The following is a 19067-nucleotide window of genomic DNA, read 5'->3' as shown; positions in this document are numbered from 1 at the left end:
CATGAATTTACACACACGGTATAGTTTCCATGACCCACTGACTGTTCTTTATGTTCAAGAAATCGTATGTGGCTAATCCCTACTCCTAGAATTATACTCACTTTTTACGTGAGAGGTTCCGAGAAGTGAAGTAAACAGCCTTGTGAATGTGCTCCACATAACTATTATTATTTCTGTTGTTCTACCTACAGTACATATGGGCTAACATGCACACGAGTTCAATGAATATCCCACTAACAGGGTTTTCATTCACACCCTGACTTACTGGTGGCATATAGTCCTCCCTCTAACCACGTGTGAGGACGAAGAAAAACTCAGGCCTGAAATATATGAGAAAAACAGGAAAGAAAAGTTAACAAAAGTTAGGGGAAAAAATAATAAGTAAATAAAGAATTGGGTTAATTCGAGGACCCCGTGGTCACAGGACACTATTCACAGTTTAGTGTGCTGCATTCACGTGCCGGCGGCTGAAGTATTTTACAGTACTCCTAGTTGATAGAGAGCCAAATCGCCACCTTCTCCCTTCTCTTCACACTTTGACACATACACTGAAAATATAAAATAGCCAAGCGCCTGCAGGATTAATCCTGCGGACCTATTACAATCTAAATTTAACTGCAAAGTAGCGTGACTTTTCGATACGTGTGATGACTCGAAATGCAAACGAACAAACACGCGGACACGTTGCTACAACAGCTCTCACGCTATCTATAACCCCTCAGCAAGACTAACTGACCCCGACGCTGACACGGAAAAAGAAACGGAAAAAATGCTTGCACTCACGGTCGGCTACGTGAGCACATTCCAGAATAAGTGGCAATTCCGAGGACACGTGAACGCAGCTTGGCCTGCACTCCTCCTCGCGGCGTCCCTCTCTTGCATTATATACAGTCAATGTGTGGGTCACAGAGGTTTGAGAGAAGCGGGACCCCTCAGCTCCGGACCTGTCACCCTCTCCTCCGGCCAGCGACACCAACAAACCGCAGCTGTCTCCCAATGACCGTGAATCAAGAACAGCCGATGACCTACGCTAAAATGAGGGGTCTTGTGTCATTTCTGTCAGGTAAAAGTTATGTTAAATAAGTTTGTCTCCTTAATGTCTGAGTGTGTCTTTAGTTGGCTAACGGATCACAGGATGTCATTTTACATTTACATATATTTATTTATTTATAATTACAGTAAGTGAGGTGACCTCTTTATTTTATTTCACTATTACTACTATTACGTACTAGTATTCAAATGATTTATCAGGACTTGGTGTCTTCAAAACAGCAACAACAACAACAACACCCCAAAAATGTGGAAGACATTTTTAAAATGTTTTCTAATAATCTAATGAAAGTGTGTCAAAGTCATACCACCCATCTGCTGAGTACATGCAGCTGTTAAAGTCTTATGTAAGGGACTGGCTGACCCCCTGCCTCTATTCTCCAGCTCTGCTCAAGGGGAAGGGGAAGAAAGTTGGCTTCAGTGACTTCTTACAGAGACTTGTGTCCAGTCAGCAGCTCTGCCAAAAGTACGTCGGGGCAAACGCAACCTTTTAGTTTGTGTTTCGGTCCCACACACAAAAAAAACTCACATGTGCTGTATTTTGTCGTCTCTACTGTAGCCTAGATGCTCAGAAGGTCGTCCGGCGACAGAGCAAGCTGAGGAGGGAGAAGGAGGAGAAAGCTTCTTTGGTGAGTTTTTTTTTTAAGAAAAAAAAATAATAAATTTGCCGAGTGTTGACAGGAGATGAAACAAAATCTGACCTCTGACCACGGTGTCCCCTCTGTGTGTCATTTCTTCCCCCAGAGCTCGGTGAACAGAGACAACTCACAGTAAGTTATACGCCCCCGCCCACCACCATCCACCACCATCCACCCACAGACACCTAGAGACACTCTATGAGAGAAGACACTTCAGGCCACGTCATTCCTCCTGTACCAGACTATTAGGTTGCACTTAAAAAGTAGCTATAAATAAGTTCACGTATCAGTGATACTCATTGCTTCATAATTTTTTTGACACGGGGCCAGAAACTTTCATAGAAGAGTCTCCCAAGTGGTTTCCAACCTTGTTAACCCTCATTGCGTAACACTGTAGACTCTGATGCTTCTTTTTTTTCTTTTTTTTACTTTTATTCATTACAAGGACAATCCCCATTCCCATTTACTTAAACAACACATCTGTGCAACATTAATAACTTTTTTCTAATAACTCTTTCCTGTCATATTAACCAGGATGAAACCGTCAGACTTTGACTACCTCAAAGTTATTGGAAGAGGAAGCTTTGGAAAGGTGGGGATTTTATGATTATTACTAATCATGACTTTGTGTTATCGTGAGCTTGGGGTTTGAGGGATGAAATGTTAAACTTTTATAGGTGCTGCTGGCGAGACACCGAAAACAAGGAGGCTACTTTGCTGTGAAAGTGCTGCAGAAACAGATGATTGTCCAGAGGAAGGAGGTATCTATCTATTATTTCAAGAAAAGGAACAAGTGTGGCTGTTGACAATCCTCACAGGTCTGCTGTGTCTGCCTCCGTCTCTGTAGCAGAGGCATGTGATGGTAGAGAGGAGTGTGCTGCTGAAGGGACTACAACATCCATTCCTGGTGGGACTCCACTTCTCTTTCCAGACCCCTAACATGCTCTACTTCGTCCTGGACTACGTCAATGGAGGGGAGGTGTGTGTGTGTGTGTGTGTGTGTGTGTGTGTGTGTGTGTGTGTGTGTGTGTGTTCAAAATTTAAAAAGTGTGCGGTGGAGCCTTTCATAGGAGAGGAGCTTTAAACACAATTAAACAGACTTAGCAAACTCTCTGCGTTGTGTTGAGTTTCAGAAACTTTATTACTTTGTCCTCGCATGCAGCACAATGAGATTTTGTAATCCGTCAAATCTGTTTTTGTGACCACTCGTGTCTTTTCTTTCAGCTTTTCTACCACCTGCAGAGGGAGGGCTCATTTCCAGAACCCAGAGCCGCTTTCTACGCTGCAGAGATGGCTGCGGCGTTGGGTTACCTCCACTCTCTTAACGTTGTCTACAGGTGCATATCAGTTTTGACGGACCGCTTGCTCACTTTCTCTCTTCATCGCTGATTTAAACACGTCCTGAATGTTTAATTAAATACACACTGAGAGATCATAATCAAATGTTACCACTGAGATGCAGCATGTTCTTCTCTAAAAAATAATAATAAAGCGTGGGAGGAATACAATGTGAAACATGAAGAAAATGAAACAATAACAAAATATAAGTCTTGATAAGAACCTATGGAATAAATCAACCCTTTTCTTTTGGTTTCTGTGCAGAGACCTCAAACCAGAGAACATCCTGCTGGACAGTGAGGGCCATGTGATGCTGACCGACTTTGGACTGTGTAAAGAAGGAGTGGCCGTTGGTGGGATTATGCACACGTTCTGTGGGACTCCAGAGTACTTGGCTCCAGAGGTTCTACTAGGTCACCCATACAGTCCGGATGTGGACTGGTGGGCACTGGGCACTGTGCTTTATGAGATGATCAGTGGACTGGTGAGTGCACAGGTCAAATAATCTCTTCTCTTTACCTTCTTCTTTACCTTACTCCAGCTCCCTGTTCTCTCTTTCTCAGCCTCCGTTTTATAGCTGCAACAAAGCAGAGATGTTCGAGAACATCCTTCACGCTCCTCTGCAGCTGCGCAGCGGTCTGTCTGAATCTGCCTGCTCGCTGTTAGAAGGACTATTGGAACGAGATATCTCCAAACGCTTAGGGCAGAGCCGAGACATCGTAAGTGCCCCCACAAACGAGAGAGATGTGTTGACGACCGTAAAGGCGAAGGGTGACTCAGGCTGTTGTGTTTCCAGGTGGAGCTGCAGGAACATCCCTTCTTTGCCTCCATTAACTGGGACGACCTCGTTGCCAGGAAAATTAAACCTCCGTTCATCCCCAAAGTGGTACGACTCAATTAAAAGTTTGCTTAAAGTCAAGGCGCACTTAGCCCGACTGTACGCTCACTCCTCTCTCCTCTCCAGACTGGTCCGTGTGATATAAGTTACATCGACCCTGCGTTCACGCTACAACCTGTACCTGCCTCGGTGAATGAGAGGAGCCAAGCAGCTGCCGCCAGTGAGACCTTCCCGGGATTCTCCTTCATGAGGCCGGCGGAGTACGTGTCAGCAGAGCCAGCCACGCCAAATCCTCTGAGAGCATGCTTGTTCAGATATTAATTTTTTATGTCATAAATTATTAAATGGATGTCTTTCTATTTTTAAGCATTCGAGCAAATGTTTGTTACACTTACAATGCAGTGTGCTGCATATTTCTATTTTTTTTTAAATGATGTATATTTTAAGGTCATTACAGATATTTCCATGTTAGTTCATGACATGTAATAAGCCGACCACGTTTTCCGTCCTCGCTGCTTTAATGCATCACATTGGACAATGAACACTCACAGCTGTTTTATTTGGTAACACTTCCCATTTATATTTTAAAATATACAATGTATATTGCAAACGTCCCGTTCTCATTTACATTCACAGTTTACTTACAATACTTCTTCGGGCTGCCTTAATGCTGCATAATGACAAAGCCATTGTGCATCTCAAGTAAAATACAGGAAGCATCTCTTTGTGTCATTTAATGACAAAACGACAGGCTGCCAGTCTGTTGGCAAAGCTTAGACACAAATTGGACCCAGCTCTGAAATGTTCTGTGTGATGGCGAGGAGTCTTTTTTTAGTGACAAACAGAAAAAGCCCATCACTGCGGAGGATCTAATGGGTGTCTCGAGGAAGAGAGCATCTGCTCCGATCCCTTCTACCTCACTTCACAAGACTGTTTAGAAAACAGTTTATACCCGAGGTCGCTTACAGTCTGTCAGTAGATGCTGAATGAGGCGTAGCTCTGCTCGCTCTGGCAGGTGAAGTAAGCTATGAGCTGACCGTTGCAGATCATCAGGAACAAGCCGCTGCCTACGGAGCGACGAAAATGATGAGCATCAAATAGACGTGGACACATTCAGTTGAATTTGACGACTCGAAGATAAGTTACCAGGGGAGTTTGCCTTACCCAAAGCCAGCCACCACTGCCACACCACAGGAAACTCCAACATGACTGCAACGAGGAAACAAAACACGGCTTTACGCAAATCACATGGTCATTTAGATGTGTACTTTAACGGGTGTACACTCAGATTTCCGCTCACCTAGGCTGGTGATCACTACGTGCAGGAGTGTGACAGTGAGGGCGTAGTCCCACACCCGCCTCTTCACCACTGCAGCAAATAAAAGGCCGCTGCAAAAGTAGGTGAGCTCCAAGGACAGGAGGTTCACTGAGGGAGACCCACACAGTTACAGAACACATTATCTGTGCAACGCTCGCACTCATTGTTGGTCACTTTGTGGTGTGTCTGTGCACAGTAAGCGTTCTCACCCAAGTATTTGGAGTTGGACTCAGCAGGTTCGGTCTTAAAGTCAAATGGGATCAATCCGTCAAAGTGATCCAACCTAAATGAGGAAAAATAACTAGTGTTAACTGCCAGCGTGTCAGTTCTTGTGTTATCGACCTGGCATCAAGTAAATGGAGCCTCAGTACACAGGATGTGGGTAACGTAATGCCAACAGCCAGTAAAGAGGACTTCAGTTTTGACATTAAGTGGCTCTCGATGCTCTTTGTGAATTGTGCATATATCTTGTTACATCTAAATGACTACAGGAAACTGCAGATTCCACATTTATAAATATTTTTTAAATATTTAAACAATTCACAATGTAGGGGGACAAAATTCACAAAAAGAATTAAACCAATTTTGACTGTCTCAGGTTAAGGTGGGGTGTATGTGTTGCTGCACATTCCAAATCACTCACTTTATTCAGTCCTTTCCATAATTATGTGCAGACTTTAACTAATTTACACGGGTGAAATGTGCACTTTAATGCATTTTAACAGTCCTATACTAATCTGAGTACTGTGAAGGTTAGTGCTGAGTATTTAAAATATTTGAGACAGTGTTATTAACTATTGAAATATGTGTTGTACCAACACGTGTTTCAGTTATTTTCGCAACACAAATTTGGTGTGGGCTCAACAACAGAAACATTTTTTGTGTTTAATTCACAAACTGCATCCTCCAAAATGATCTTTCCTTGAATTTTCCTAAACTGAACATTACAACGGGCATATAAGGGGATTTTGTGCAGGACCGTCACATTACAGAGCATTCATTTTTTTAATGTATGGTAATGTTCATTCATTTGCGTCTTTGCGCATGCGTGTGATGGACTCTCACCTGAAGGCACCGAAGCAAACACTCCCTATCATGTAGAAAAGAGAGTAAAATATGGCCAGGCACAGCAGCAGGTTGAAGAGCACGGTCTGGTTGATGGAGGAAGATGAGAGTGGGTTGTTATTTACGGGATGTCATTTGTCAAAACCACACATTTTCCACGTAATGCAACGTGATCAAACGCCAACCTGAAGCTGGGCATGCAGTCCTACAGCATTACAGGCTACCAGGCTACAGAGGCAGGCAGCTACTAAAACTGATGAAACATAACCTGCCGCTTCAATACTACAAGTGAAAAGTCATGTATATAGCCTCGGACATATCACATTCAATACATTATTTAATGTTACCGCACATCATTCCCACTGTCGATCCACACTTGACAGTTCACAGAGACGCCACAACAGACCGGGGATAAATCCCCAAAAGATGACCACTTACCTTCGAGTCGACCGCTTTTCCTTTGAATGCCATCTCATGGTTTGGATTAGATGTTATATTTCCAAATAACGCAGGCTGCCGCAGGTTTCCACGACCCCGCTAATCCCCCAGAAACTGGGCTCCTTCTGCCATCTAGCGACTAACACACGACACGGAGCAGCGCCGCCGCTTTTTACAGCCGAGCTGAACTCATTTCACCTCGTATCAGGGCGGCCTTTGTTTACTGTAAAAAAAAGCAACATTTCTCTACGTGCACCAGTTTTATGTACCCGTCAAGTTACATCCACTGATGTCCGCGCGGTTGTATGTTTCCGAGTGTTTTCTGTTTTCAGGGATTTGGTGCATATCTGTAGCCTCATCACACAGGAGAAAAGACGCCCAATGTGGGAGGGATTACTGCAGGTTAGCTGCTGATAATGTGATTAAATATGAGTGTTTGCACCCTATAAACACTTACAGTATACCCAAATCCACGTCGAGATAGAAATTGAGAACTTAAGTAACCCCCATGTTGACGTAAAATGATTGGCCATTAACCATAAGCCATTAACCACGCGCCTCGGCGCATTAACGAGTCTTTTATGATGCGTTTAAGTGAAATGTCATCAGCATCGCGTTATTCTAGCTGATTTGGCGTGGTGATATGTTAGTTAACTGTATCCAGCGTGTGCGTTTGCGATTTATTTGTCGGGCTTCAGCAGACGACACGTGAATGTGTGTTAAAGAGCCAAAGTCAGTCAATGCTCCCAATGTAGCAGCGCATTCGGCTCGTTTTTGGTTGGAAATGCGACTTTGGGCGATTTTAGAGGGATTGTCATTTAATCCTACACTTAGTACAGTTAGAAGCCGATGCACTGAAGCTGACACAGTCACCCGCGATCAGGCTGCATCCACACACACGTGAAATGTAATGGTCGTGCAGTGTTGAAAACAGAGGTGAACACCTAGCAGGAACCAACCGCTCCTCAGCGGTAAGACACTGCGGTCCCTGCGCTTCATTGATACACACTCCTACTTATTTGGGGGGGACACACACTTCTAATGCGGTTTTGTGGCAAATGGGGGGATATGTGCTCCACTCCGACGGCTGGTGTCTGTAATGTCGGGAATGAACTGAGTTTTGGGCGTGTTGTGAGTGCACACAGGCCTGGTATTGACCACCGATAAGCAACTGAACTTTTCCGAGACCCAAAGTTGTCAGGCAGCGCATCTTGCACGCATGCGCATCATCCAATCCAGCTCTAAATAAGAGTTAAAACAGAAACGAGGTGAGTAGTTCCACAATTTACAAACAATACGGGCGTTAATACTCATTTATTGCCGTTAACAGGGGCGAAATTTTAAAAGCCGGCCTTCGTTTTGCTGGTGAGCGTTACTTCGCGTTATTTTCACTCTGATTTGAAACGGCGAGAATAAATCGTTTTTTTTTCAAGTTTCTATTGAAGAAATTAATCAAGCAACAATGTTGAAGCTCGTAACAGTAGCACTGTGTTATTGCGACTGTGTTCGATATTCTGCGAAATGTCTGTGTTTTTCTAATGCGTTTTCCTATTGTTATTAACCGGTAAACTTATTTATTAGAGATTGTCCTTAGCTGGCTGCATCCAGCCACAATGCTACGACTAGCCGCCTGTAGCAGCCCCCGTTCATCTGGACGGAGCGGAGCTAGCTCACTGTTAGCTTCAGTCAGCGCTAGCTAGCACCCTGGGCTGACATTCCGTGACAAGGGGAAAGTGAAGAAAAATGACCAGAGTGAATGAAAACACCAAGTCAGGAAATTACACAACAAGCATTGGCTTTTGTTCGACGCATAGTAGCTTTGCACGATTTGTTTAAATTGGTAACTTGAGTAATTAACATAGTTTAAACGTGTTGGTGGCCTCTTCCTATGCTCCGCCATTTTGTATAAGACGAATGCTAATCATGGGCGCTCTTACATACACTTTTATTTATGGCTAGAATAAAACTGAGCTATTTAGTGCAAAGTCAAACTTCATCGAGATCTATTGGCCCTGGCTGTTCTTTACTTTTAACATGGTTATGACCGCGGCGCAAACGGAAAATAAAACCTTAATTCAGTGTTGAACATGCGTCAAGACTAAAACGTTATATCGCAATATTAGACGGATCAAAACGCTTATAAGTTTGGACAGTCGATGCAGAAAACAGTGTTCTCATTGAACTTGGTAAACAAATTACCCTCTGCTTTGCCCACAACCAGACAAACAGTCGGTTTTAAGAGATACTGTTAAAACAAGGAAAAGATGAACTTGTGTGGTTAACTTAAAGTTGAGACATCTTTCCTCCTGTTTGTCAATGATCGTGATGAAGGTTCACCCTAATGGGGCCGTTTGTGAACGCGTTTCCCCGTTAGATGACCGGCAAAACAATATTATTATTGACTGTTTTGTGTGAAATCGAAGTGCATGGTGGATCCTGCAAAGCCTGCGCACACTCGCCATCTAGCGGTGATGCGGCGCAACGCTGTTTACAAGTGCAGGTTGAAACCGCATTTGCACAGTTTGTTGATAACACCGTGCAGGAGTGTCGTCCCATTGTGATAATCATGTACACTCAGCACAGTTGGCCAAACAGTGACATAATAAAAGGAGAGAGGTTTAGACTGAACCTCTATATTCCTCATGTGTTTTATGTGTTGTGCTGACTGTTTTTTTTTTTTTGCAGGTTGGTGATATCAGGAGTGGGAATGACTGAGACGCCACCCAGTGATGGCCCCTCCCAGGGAGCTGACTTTGACATGATGGGTGCTCTGGACTGGAAGGATGGTATTGCCACACTACCAGGCAGTGATATCAGGGTACTACACGGATATTTGTGTGTCTTCACATGCGGGATCTTTCTTAATTGAGCCTTTGTTGTCCTTCTCATTGGTCTGTTGACCATCAGGTAGAGGACTCCCACTCTTTGTCATGTCCCAACTTCCTATGTTATTGTTGCAAGATTAGACAAATGGTATCAATGGCAGGATCTATTGCTGAAGAGAAACACTGGAAACTTGTTATAAGAGAGTCAGGGCAACTTTGAGGTGAGCAGGCTAACATTAGCGACCGTAGCTAGTCCATTAACCAGTTTTCAGTGTTTTTATGTGGTTATTTCCTCCACTGTACCCGCCGTTGTTGGCTGTACATTTACGAAGAATCGTAATTACGACATTAATAAAATCTTAAAGATGTCCGTGTTTTCCTATGGGATTGGATACTTGCATCTCTATTGTTTTCGTCTGACCTAGCAACAGTAACATAGGAAGTTGGGACTTGACAAACCATAGGAGCCCTGTGGTTGGTGGTCAGCAGACCAATCAGAAGGCCAGCAGAGGGTCCACTGTATGTCCAAACAGAGGAGGATTTACTCCAGAGTTTAGCAAGCTGAGCATGAAATCAAACTGCATTTAAAAAAAAAAAAAAAAAAGGAACCGATTTTGAGGATAAAAATACTGACAGTCAAGGGAAGACAGAGGAAATAAGTTGTGCCACATATTTAATGAGTCTGGTTGCTATTTTAGACCGTCTCAGACGTAACTTTGGGAATCGCGGCGACTCAACGTTTTTCCTGGGGCAAACCCTGATGAGCATATCTGTGTTTTAGTTTCGCATGACGGAGTTTGGGACCCTTGAGATTGTCACAGACGGAGAAGTCAAAGGCCAGGAGGCGGACCCTAAATGTAAGACCTTGGACCCAGCTCCGTCTCACACGCCCACCCCTCCACCAGAGGGCCAATCACAGACCAGCACAGCCAAAGCTCCGGCCAATCAGAGTAAGCCAGGACCGTCTCAAGCTAAAGGTAATGCAGCACGTGTTAAACATTGTCATCATAAAGAATTGCTGTGTTTGTTTCTATCCTCTACACCTGTTTGGAACAATGAACAGCTTCAGTTTCAGACGGTCTTTCTCCTCTGTGTTTTTAGCGGCTGGTCCTGTGATTTTGTCTTTAGAGGACGGCCCCAGCATGGAGGGTCCCAGCGTGGAGGTCGGCCCCAGTGTTGAAGTTGGCTCCAGTGCGAACGCGGGGCCGAACGGGGAGCTGTCGAGATGCAGGGCCTGTGGCGCCCGTTTTTCTGGGGACGGCAAATTCTGTGCCACTTGTGCTCAGCCCTCGAGTGGCAGGTAAAAATCACACACCTGGTGCTCTGTGATGCCGCTTTGTTGCCCTTAAGCTGTTCTGGTGCGTTGTTTCATCGTGGACCAAATCCATTCCTCTTTAAAGATCATCTCCAGGGGAAGCACGGGAGACTCAGGGGGTGGAAGGCGAGAGGCTCGGCAAACGTGTGCGCAAAAAGAGAAAGATCTACATGGATTCTGGCGACGAGGAGGAAGACAACCAGGAAGAACCAGAGGTGGGGAGAGCGCTCACATCCAGGCCAGGGTGAGAATCTTTTTGAGAGAGCCGATCTAGTTATTAACAAGCTCTTTTTTATTTTACCTTTTATAGGAAAAAGCCAAGACGACCAAAGGCAGGAGAGGAGCCAAAATTGCTAAACTGGGTAAGTTAGACTCCTGTTGCTGTAAAGAGAGGGAGGGGTGGCCATTTTATTAATGTTTAGAAACAAGCTAAACATTTAGCTTGTTTCTAAATATTAATAAAATCCATGGGTGTTTAAAATTGTTACTTGAAGTCGGGGCTTTAAAAGGCCTTGGACATGTCTAAAATGTTTTAAATTCGGTTTGATGTCTTAACAATGATGCACTTTATTGTTGTGTTTATCGAGTGAGAATTAAACCACTTTTGAAGAGTGTTCGTGGAGATTATTAGACAGCGGTTGCAGTTCATCATATGTGAATATTTCTTTGTGTCAGTGGCCGCCCAACCCAGTAAGAAGCGAGCCTGGAGTTGGCCCGCCTACCTTGAAGAGGAGAGGGCCATTGCCGCTCCAGTCAAACTATTCAAAGAGGTATAAACCCAGCGCTTCAGACCGTTAAGTATAACTCTGAAACATTTATCTGAACCAAGCTGTGATGTGCGTTTGTCTTTCAGCATCAGTCATTTCCTCAAAGCAGGAACAGCTTTAAGGTGGGAATGAAGCTGGAGGGGCTCGACCCATCTCACCCGTCTCTGTTCTGTGTGCTCACTGTTGCAGAGGTACGAGCGCTAATGTTTGCAGCTTTGCTACAGTGATTAAGAATAACTGAGATTTTAACTCACGTGTGCACACTGTCGCTTTTGCTCACAGATCCAAGGCTACAGGGTAAGACTGCATTTTGATGGCTACCCAGAATGCTACGACTTCTGGGCCAACGCCGACTCGTGGGACCTGAAACCAGCCGGATGGTGTGAGAAGAACGGACACAAGTTATTGTTGCCTAAAGGTAGTCACAAACACACATAGTCACAAACACACTGTCCGTTAATGAACACCATCGATCAGATGACTGTCAGCAACAGTTCTGACTGGAGTCGTCTTGTTGTAGGTTGTAAGGATGGAGAGTTTAGTTGGAGCATGTATGTGAAGAACTGCAGGGGTCAACTGGCTCCAAAACACCTTTTCAAGAGCCTCAACACAGTGAGTACTAATTATGTCGTGAACATATCGATCAGGCACAACGTTATAATATGATACTGTGTAGGTCTCCAAAACAGTTGTGACTCATCAGAGAATGGACACGGGTCTTCTGAGGGTGTCCTGTGGTGTCTGGTGACAGGATGTTGTCAGTGGGGGTCTTTGGGTCCTGTGGGTTGAGGGGAGAGGTCTTTGTGGATCATCCCACAGATACTCGAACAGTTTGGGATCTAGTGAATTTCCCAGCAGAACATTGTCACAAGATCGCTCAGTGGTTTTAATGTTATGGCTGATAGGTGTTTTGTCTAGAGCTGTCAAATGGTTCTTTAATCCGCGGTTTTCGTGTTCACTGGCTAAATGTGTGTTTTTATTTCAGTCCGTAACTCCATCCGGATTTAGAGCAGGGATGAAACTGGAGGCGGTCGACAGGAAGAACCCTTTGTTGATCTGTGTAGCAACAATCGCTGCCGTTGTCGACAACCGCCTGCTCATTCATTTTGACAACTGGGATGACACATATGATTATTGGTGAGAGCTTGGTTTAAGCCTGTGAGACGTTATGCCTGTGTGCTGATGATAGTGTGGAAATGTGTCTAATAGGATGAACAGAAAACCTGCAAAAAAACACAGAAATAGAAAGCGTCTAAAAACACTTATTTTATTATTAATTCTTCGTTGATAAACCTCCCACTGATTTTATGGTTTACCTATCTACCTGTTTGTTTTTTTTTGTTCAGGTGTGATGCTAGCAGTCCATACATCCACCCTGTGGGTTACTGTAAAGAGGCTAACCTAACTCTGACCACTCCAGCTGGTAAGACACAGACCACCACATCCGTGGGTCAGTATAAACTACTTCAGTCTCCTTTAGGGCATTAATAGTGTAGAATCTAACGCTGGCACATATCAATGACAATGAAATTGGATGAACGCATTTTCTGCATGTAGATAGAAAAACACAAAAGCCAGTATGACTTAAAATGTTTTCAAGACGTTCTCAATCACTGCTGAAACAAGACTGTACAAGTGTTGATTCGTGTCCAGTCTACGGTGCTTGATGCATCTAATGTCGTCCCATTAGAATATAAAGAACCCAAGAGTTTCTCATGGGAGAAGTACCTGGAACAGACGGGGACACAGGCTGCTCCTGCACGAGCCTTCAAACCGGTATGATTCAAACACACAAATATACAAGTACATATATGTCAATAATATGTATATATTCAGCAATTTATGTTAATCACTGTGTTTGCAGCGACCTCCGCATGGTTTCCAGATCGGCATGAAGGTGGAAGCTGTGGATAGGAGGAACCCTATGCTCATTCGTGTTGCCACTATAGTGGACACAGAGGACCACAGGCTGAAGGTGCTGGACGGATGTTTTGTTTTGACGTGCTCTGCGCTAAGCTCGTGCTTAATTTACTTAATTTCTGTCTTCTTCTTTTTTTTGTAGATTCACTTTGATGGCTGGAGCTCAGAGTACGACTACTGGGTGGACACCGACTGTCCAGACCTGCACCCTGTGGGGTGGTGTCAGAAAACTGGACACCCACTACAGTACCCTAACAGTGAGACTCGCTTTTTTAATGATTTCACGCACACCGTCCCCGGTCTGTCCCGCCTGGTATTTAGGCCAAGGTTTTATTTTCAACGGATGAGTCAGCAGACTTGGTCTCTGCCTTCTGTGAACTTCTGGTTTTGGGAGAAATCTATAATGAATCCAAAATGGTCCTGCAGTTGTTTGCATAGTTCTGTTAACATTCCCTCGGCTGTGTATATATTTCAGGCTCCAGTGATTTATTGACGGCCCCGGGACAAGGATGTCCTACGCCAGGATGCAACGGGGTGGGGCACATCAGGGGACCTCGCCATGGGACACACTACAGGTTACTGGCACAATTTACTGCTCAGCTGTCATTTCAAGGCGTTTAGTCATTTACTGTACACGGTGTTGTTATTTCAGTGTCTTATATGGTCTAAATCTTTTTTTGTCTTTGTCTTTTTTAAAAAAATACACTTCCATCCTTAAATGCGACACGTTCGACAATGATTTCTATAAAATCCCATTAAACAAAACAGGAGAAGAGTCTCATTTTTCTCCAATGTCATTTGTACTTGTGTGGGCTGCCTGCAGTCTGAATGTGTAGCTTGAGAGTCTGTGGGAGTGTGAGTCAGGGTGATTTTAGCCGTTCTTCCTTCCTATTTATCGTAACCTGTAAAGTAAAGAGTAAAATTCTGTCTGTTTGGTTATAAAAAAGGGCGCCTGTTTCAGGTGTTGAGTAAGGTTTGTGTGTTTGTTTGTGTGCAGTCAGGTGAGCTGCCCCTACTCGGAGATGAATCTGAACAAGGAGGGTTTGCTGCCGGACCGCCTCAGCGGAGAGCGACCCCTCGCCCTCAGCGGACCTCACCCTCGCGGCCGACGCCCCGACCCTCACGCCAACGTCGTGACGCAGGCCTCGACGCCGGAGCCGCCTGAGGGAGCCGAGGACGCCCAGAACAGGTTCGCTGCCGAAGACACGCGAAGCCGCACAAAACAACATCAACACACTTTAGGAGCCCGCTATCACTCCTATCAGGGGGGTTTTGCATGTCACTCCGTTTAGCGGTTTGTACCTGAGGAAGGGTTATCGTTGTGTTGCTAGGAAACCGGTGACAGTGGAGGCTGAGCGATCGGGACGCAACAGCCAGTCGGAGCCAGTTGGGGGAGCCAGCGAGCAAAGCCACAACGGAACAAGGCCGAAGCGGTACCTGCCACTGGAGACACACAACAGGCTGTGGGTGATGTTCTGCCTTCTAACTTGTATGTTTCCTTCCAGGACGGCTCCAGTCCCCAAGTACCTGAAAATGCACTATGTCAAAGAGGAGATAGGTGATGGTAAAGGTGAGCGAGGGGAAAAAAAAAAAGAAGTGTGAAATGATCTGTACATCACAGCCTCATCCCACTGACTGCTGTGTCCCCCTCCTCCCCAGCCTCTCCAGATGCCATCTCTCTCCAGCAGGCCCTCCACGAGTCTGTGTTCTCCCCCGGCCTCTCCGCCTCTCCTCCCCACCGGGTGGCTCTTTGCTGGGACAAACACTGCCAGCTGCTGCCCGAGGTCCTGGGGCTCACTGCCAAGAGAGTGGCCGCTTGGAGCGCAGAGGAGGTCAGACACACTCGAACACACTCGCACTGTGTCCACGCGTTAAAAACAGACACGCTCCTCATTCGCTTCCCCAGCATGAATATTTAAGGAGCGGTTTTTCTTCTGTTTTTTCTTTCTGCCTGACAGGTTAACAACTGAGATCAAATAGGTGTGGAAGGCGCTTTGATTAGTAGATAAGCATCTATTGATTAACATCCTGTTTGTGTTCATCAGGTGGCCAGTTTTGTCAAAGGACTCCCAGGATGTAAAGAACACGCTGCTACATTTAAAACAGAGGTAAACACTTCACTGGCAAACAGGATATCACACACAGTAATTCTTTTATTATTATTATTATTATTATTATTATTATTATTATTATAGCTTCAGCTAAGTGTTTATTAAAACTAAACCTACTGAATAGTTTGAGTTTTCTTTAAGATTTTTCACTGTCGTATAAGTGGCTTCTTCAGTTCTAAATGATAGGTGGTGAGTTTCAGTTTTTATTAGTAACATCTGTGGGTGGCGGGTGGTGGGTGATACTCACCTGCAATTAGATTGGTTCAGAACAGCGTGGATGCTGTTTTCTCTCTAATAATCCATTAATGGCCAGATTTTTTTTAGTTTTTTTTTTCCCTGGTTGCTTCTTAAGCCTTTTAGGAAAGAGTCCATATTTTCTAGCCTCTACATAACTGACATGGGTTCGACCAGCTGAATTTTTCCAAAACATTTGCCTTGTTTGGATTATCAATCGAGTGAGCGCAGAGTGCTTGTCTATGATATTTATTATACGAGATTCAAGATTGAAGATGTTTATTTTCATCTGCACAGTAAAAACAGCAGTAATGACCACACAACGAAACTCTGACTTTGAAGTATCCCTTACTCACGACAGTAAACAATTATAAAACCGAAAAAGAAGTATAAAAAAACAAGGTGAAGGAGAATTCTGTTAAAAGTTGAAAACCTATGAGGTTGTGCTCTGTGCCTTTGTTACTTCTCTCACTCTGTTTGTCAGTGGCCTGTCAAAAAAAAACTCCTTCTCTTTGTAGAAAACTTATTTTGCGTTTGAAAACACACACACACACACACACACACACACACACACACACACACACACACACACACACACACACACACACCTCCTTGTTCTTTATGTGCCGTGCATGGGATCTCAGACTTGGAAAGATGATACTGTACATGCGGCGCTAACACAATCAAGTGGCAGCAATAAATAATCATTGACTTGATCAGTTCAATGTGTACGTGTGGCTGCCAGTTCTGCATTCTCTGGTGCCTGACGTAAAGCGAGCTCCAAATAACTGCAAGCTAAATAATATTTTTATATCAGTCAGACTTTTCAGAGACCTGAAATTTGGTATTAGTCAGTACTCGGGACGGCTAATCACCTACAGCTCTATGACGTCTTTTATCGTCCGCATAAAATGGGTTCTATCGCTGTTTTGTATAGTTTGGAGACACATTTGAGACCTGTCGAGTGTTTTCATATTTCCGCTCTTTCTAAATGTTCCTCGTCCAGTTGGTCTCTTTCTCCCTCCTTCGCCTCGGTTGCCTCATAATTCTCTGCTGGATGTTTTTAAAAGTTTTGGAAGATTGATGATGTTGAAACTGGCCGCATTGTTCACAACCTGTTTCCTGTTGTGTTTAAAAAGTCAATTATGAATGAGATGTTTTAGTTAAAAAGGACTAAAATGTTATTTTCTTTTCAGCAAATAGACGGCGAGGCCTTCCTGCTACTCACCCAAGCGGACATCGTCAAGATCCTGTCAATCAAGTTGGGGCCCGCTTTGAAGATCTACAACTCCATCCTTATGTTGAAGAACGCCGACGAGGAGTAGGACCCTCCGCTCCACGAGGGGTCGTTCCTTCCTCGAGGTTCCTCAGCTCCGGATTCATTTTTAGACACTTGACTAAAAACATTTGATAAAAAAAAAGAAAGAAAGCAAGAACAAGTTTCATTTGTCGAGCTCTGCTCTGCAACGGTGCAGCTACACGAGAGAAACGAGTGGAAGCCATCATCTCAAAAAACATCCATCTCCTCCTCCCTCCTCCCTCCTCCTCCTCTCTCTATGATGGACACGTCGACCTGATGGGAGAGTTCACACAACACCACGAGGTTTCCTTAACTTATATCATGTTTGTTTACTGAATGATTAAAAAAGGAAAAAAAAAAAAAAAAAAAAACTACAGGCACCTTCGAGGCTTCCATTGTAAAGTCTGTGAATTGGATTCGGTGTCGCGATTCTGTTGCGTTTTTCATTTTATCCGAACTGTAACGAAATGGTGCTTGAGCTCAGAGCTGACGGAACAACAAGTGTTTCTTTTTACGTGGGAACGGACTTTAATTTTCGAACGATGCAAAATACAATCTCGGGAGCCGTGGAAAGATTTAAAAATGTGAAGCCCGGTGGAGCAGGAGAAGCGCTGTGTCGTTCAGCTTCTCTCCTGTAGGTGGAGGAAGTGGGCCGCTCCACAGGCCCAAAGGGCATGAGCGTCTGGTTAGTTTAGGGTTGGCTGGAGCTCGGCTCGAATGGGGGGATGGTTTAAACTCTGTGTGTGTGTTTGTGTGTTTGTGTGTGTGTGCGAGTGTGATTAAGTGTGTTTGGGACATGAGGATGTCATTTCCTACCATCTCGCGTGTGTTGGTTTTCTGGTTAGAGGATTGTTCTGTGACAAGCGGGACTAAGGGCTAATTGTTAAATCAAGGAAACGTGCAGCCTTTTAAGGTGGAACAGGACAATGAACCAGCTCTGCTCTCGTTATGAATGTTAAACTAAAGCTTTCAGTTGTTCTGTTGTTACTAATCACCTTGCCCATGGTTCAAATAACCTCTGTCATTCTCAATGTAAATAGTATACAGCTATAAAAGGATTGTCTCGCTCCCTGCCAGAGTTTACTGCTGCTTGGTTATGCAAAGGCTTGACATCTGTCTGCAGGGGAAGAGGTTGTGGCAGTGAACTGAAAAAAAAAAAGAGAGAGAGAGAGCCTCAATTCATAGAGTTTGAGAAAGAAATAACAACATTGTCAGTGTATCTGTGCGTGTACATCAGCAAGTTGGAATGTGTACATCAGCAACTGTTTATATGCAAACAGCTTTTATTTATGTATTAAGTAATTTAATGGGTAACGGTACTATGCTGTTCTGGCTCCGAGGTAGCTGTGGCTGTTTGACGGAGTGTGTGAATGGGTGAAAATAAATGAGATGCACACGGCCTGCTATCCTCATTTGACCTCTGTCATTTCAACACACACACACACAACTCAAGGTCTCGCTAGCTTTTCCCGGAGCTTTTTCACCAGACCGCAGACTTCCAACGGCACGGACAGTTCCTTCAGTTTCCCTAAAGGCCGACCTGTTCACGTGAGCTCTGTTACCGCAACACACCGATCAGCCATAACATTATCACCACAGAAACAAAGTAAATTTACAAAGTAAATAACCCTTGACTATCTTTATGGCTCCTGCCTGTGAGTTGGACGTATTAGGCAACATTTTGTCTTCAAAGTTGATGCTAGAAGGAGGGAAAATTGGCAACGGCAAGGTGTTGACTTGGCCTCTAAATTCCTCGGATAATAGTCCAACTGAGCATCTGTGGGAGGTGTTGGACAAACAAGTTTGATCCATTAAGATCCCACCTTACATCTTGCAGAAAAGGATCTGCTGACTACGTCTTAGTGCCAGATACCACATCAGACTCTCAGAGGTTTAGAGGAGATCATGCC

At 44.4% G+C, this 19067-nt stretch overlaps 3 protein-coding genes across 8 annotated transcripts; 2 read left to right on the top strand and 1 right to left on the bottom strand.

The window, feature by feature from the left end:
• The first annotated feature begins 892 nt into the window (after positions 1–892).
• sgk2b (serum/glucocorticoid regulated kinase 2b) lies at positions 893–4230 on the top strand. The gene is made up of 12 exons (XM_047599437.1): positions 893–1063; positions 1435–1516; positions 1610–1679; positions 1795–1820; positions 2223–2280; positions 2366–2449; positions 2536–2667; positions 2913–3025; positions 3291–3510; positions 3590–3745; positions 3823–3912; positions 3991–4230. Exons 1-12 carry the CDS (start codon positions 895–897, stop codon positions 4183–4185), a joined length of 1395 nt encoding a protein of 464 aa, XP_047455393.1. The 5' UTR covers positions 893–894; the 3' UTR covers positions 4186–4230.
• Positions 4231–4404: 174 nt separating this feature from the next.
• Positions 4405–7034, bottom strand: LOC125016758 (transmembrane protein 244-like). The gene is made up of 6 exons (XM_047599440.1): positions 6686–7034; positions 6248–6333; positions 5392–5465; positions 5165–5290; positions 5029–5073; positions 4405–4931 (listed from the first exon to the last, which is right to left on the bottom strand). Exons 1-6 carry the CDS (start codon positions 6716–6718, stop codon positions 4837–4839), a joined length of 459 nt encoding a protein of 152 aa, XP_047455396.1. The 5' UTR covers positions 6719–7034; the 3' UTR covers positions 4405–4836.
• A 657-nt stretch (positions 7035–7691) lies between these two features.
• Positions 7692–18556, top strand: l3mbtl1b (L3MBTL histone methyl-lysine binding protein 1b). Of its 6 annotated transcripts, none has more exons than XM_047599432.1 (22): positions 7692–7953; positions 9371–9503; positions 10292–10487; positions 10612–10810; positions 10911–11040; positions 11136–11187; positions 11501–11595; positions 11679–11783; positions 11875–12010; positions 12113–12204; positions 12578–12729; positions 12939–13042; positions 13283–13368; positions 13457–13567; positions 13655–13769; positions 13988–14087; positions 14510–14701; positions 14844–14945; positions 15018–15082; positions 15172–15344; positions 15558–15620; positions 17054–18556. In XM_047599432.1, the coding sequence occupies exons 2-22, from the start codon at positions 9393–9395 to the stop codon at positions 17180–17182; spliced, it is 2508 nt and encodes an 835-aa protein (XP_047455388.1). In that variant the 5' UTR covers positions 7692–7953; positions 9371–9392; the 3' UTR covers positions 17183–18556. The 6 variants fall into 6 exon arrangements, with proteins under 6 accessions (XP_047455388.1, XP_047455389.1, XP_047455390.1 ...); XM_047599433.1 differs by lacking the exon at positions 7692–7953 and adding an exon at positions 7976–8050; XM_047599434.1 differs by lacking the exon at positions 7692–7953 and adding an exon at positions 8414–8454 and having other exon boundaries at positions 10639–10810; positions 12939–13015.
• The last annotated feature ends 511 nt before the right edge of the window (positions 18557–19067 follow it).

Source organism: Mugil cephalus, chromosome 11 (assembly GCF_022458985.1).
Source record: "Mugil cephalus isolate CIBA_MC_2020 chromosome 11, CIBA_Mcephalus_1.1, whole genome shotgun sequence".
Classification (NCBI taxonomy): domain Eukaryota; kingdom Metazoa; phylum Chordata; class Actinopteri; order Mugiliformes; family Mugilidae; genus Mugil; species Mugil cephalus.
This window is presented reverse-complemented; position numbering and strand designations above follow the sequence as displayed.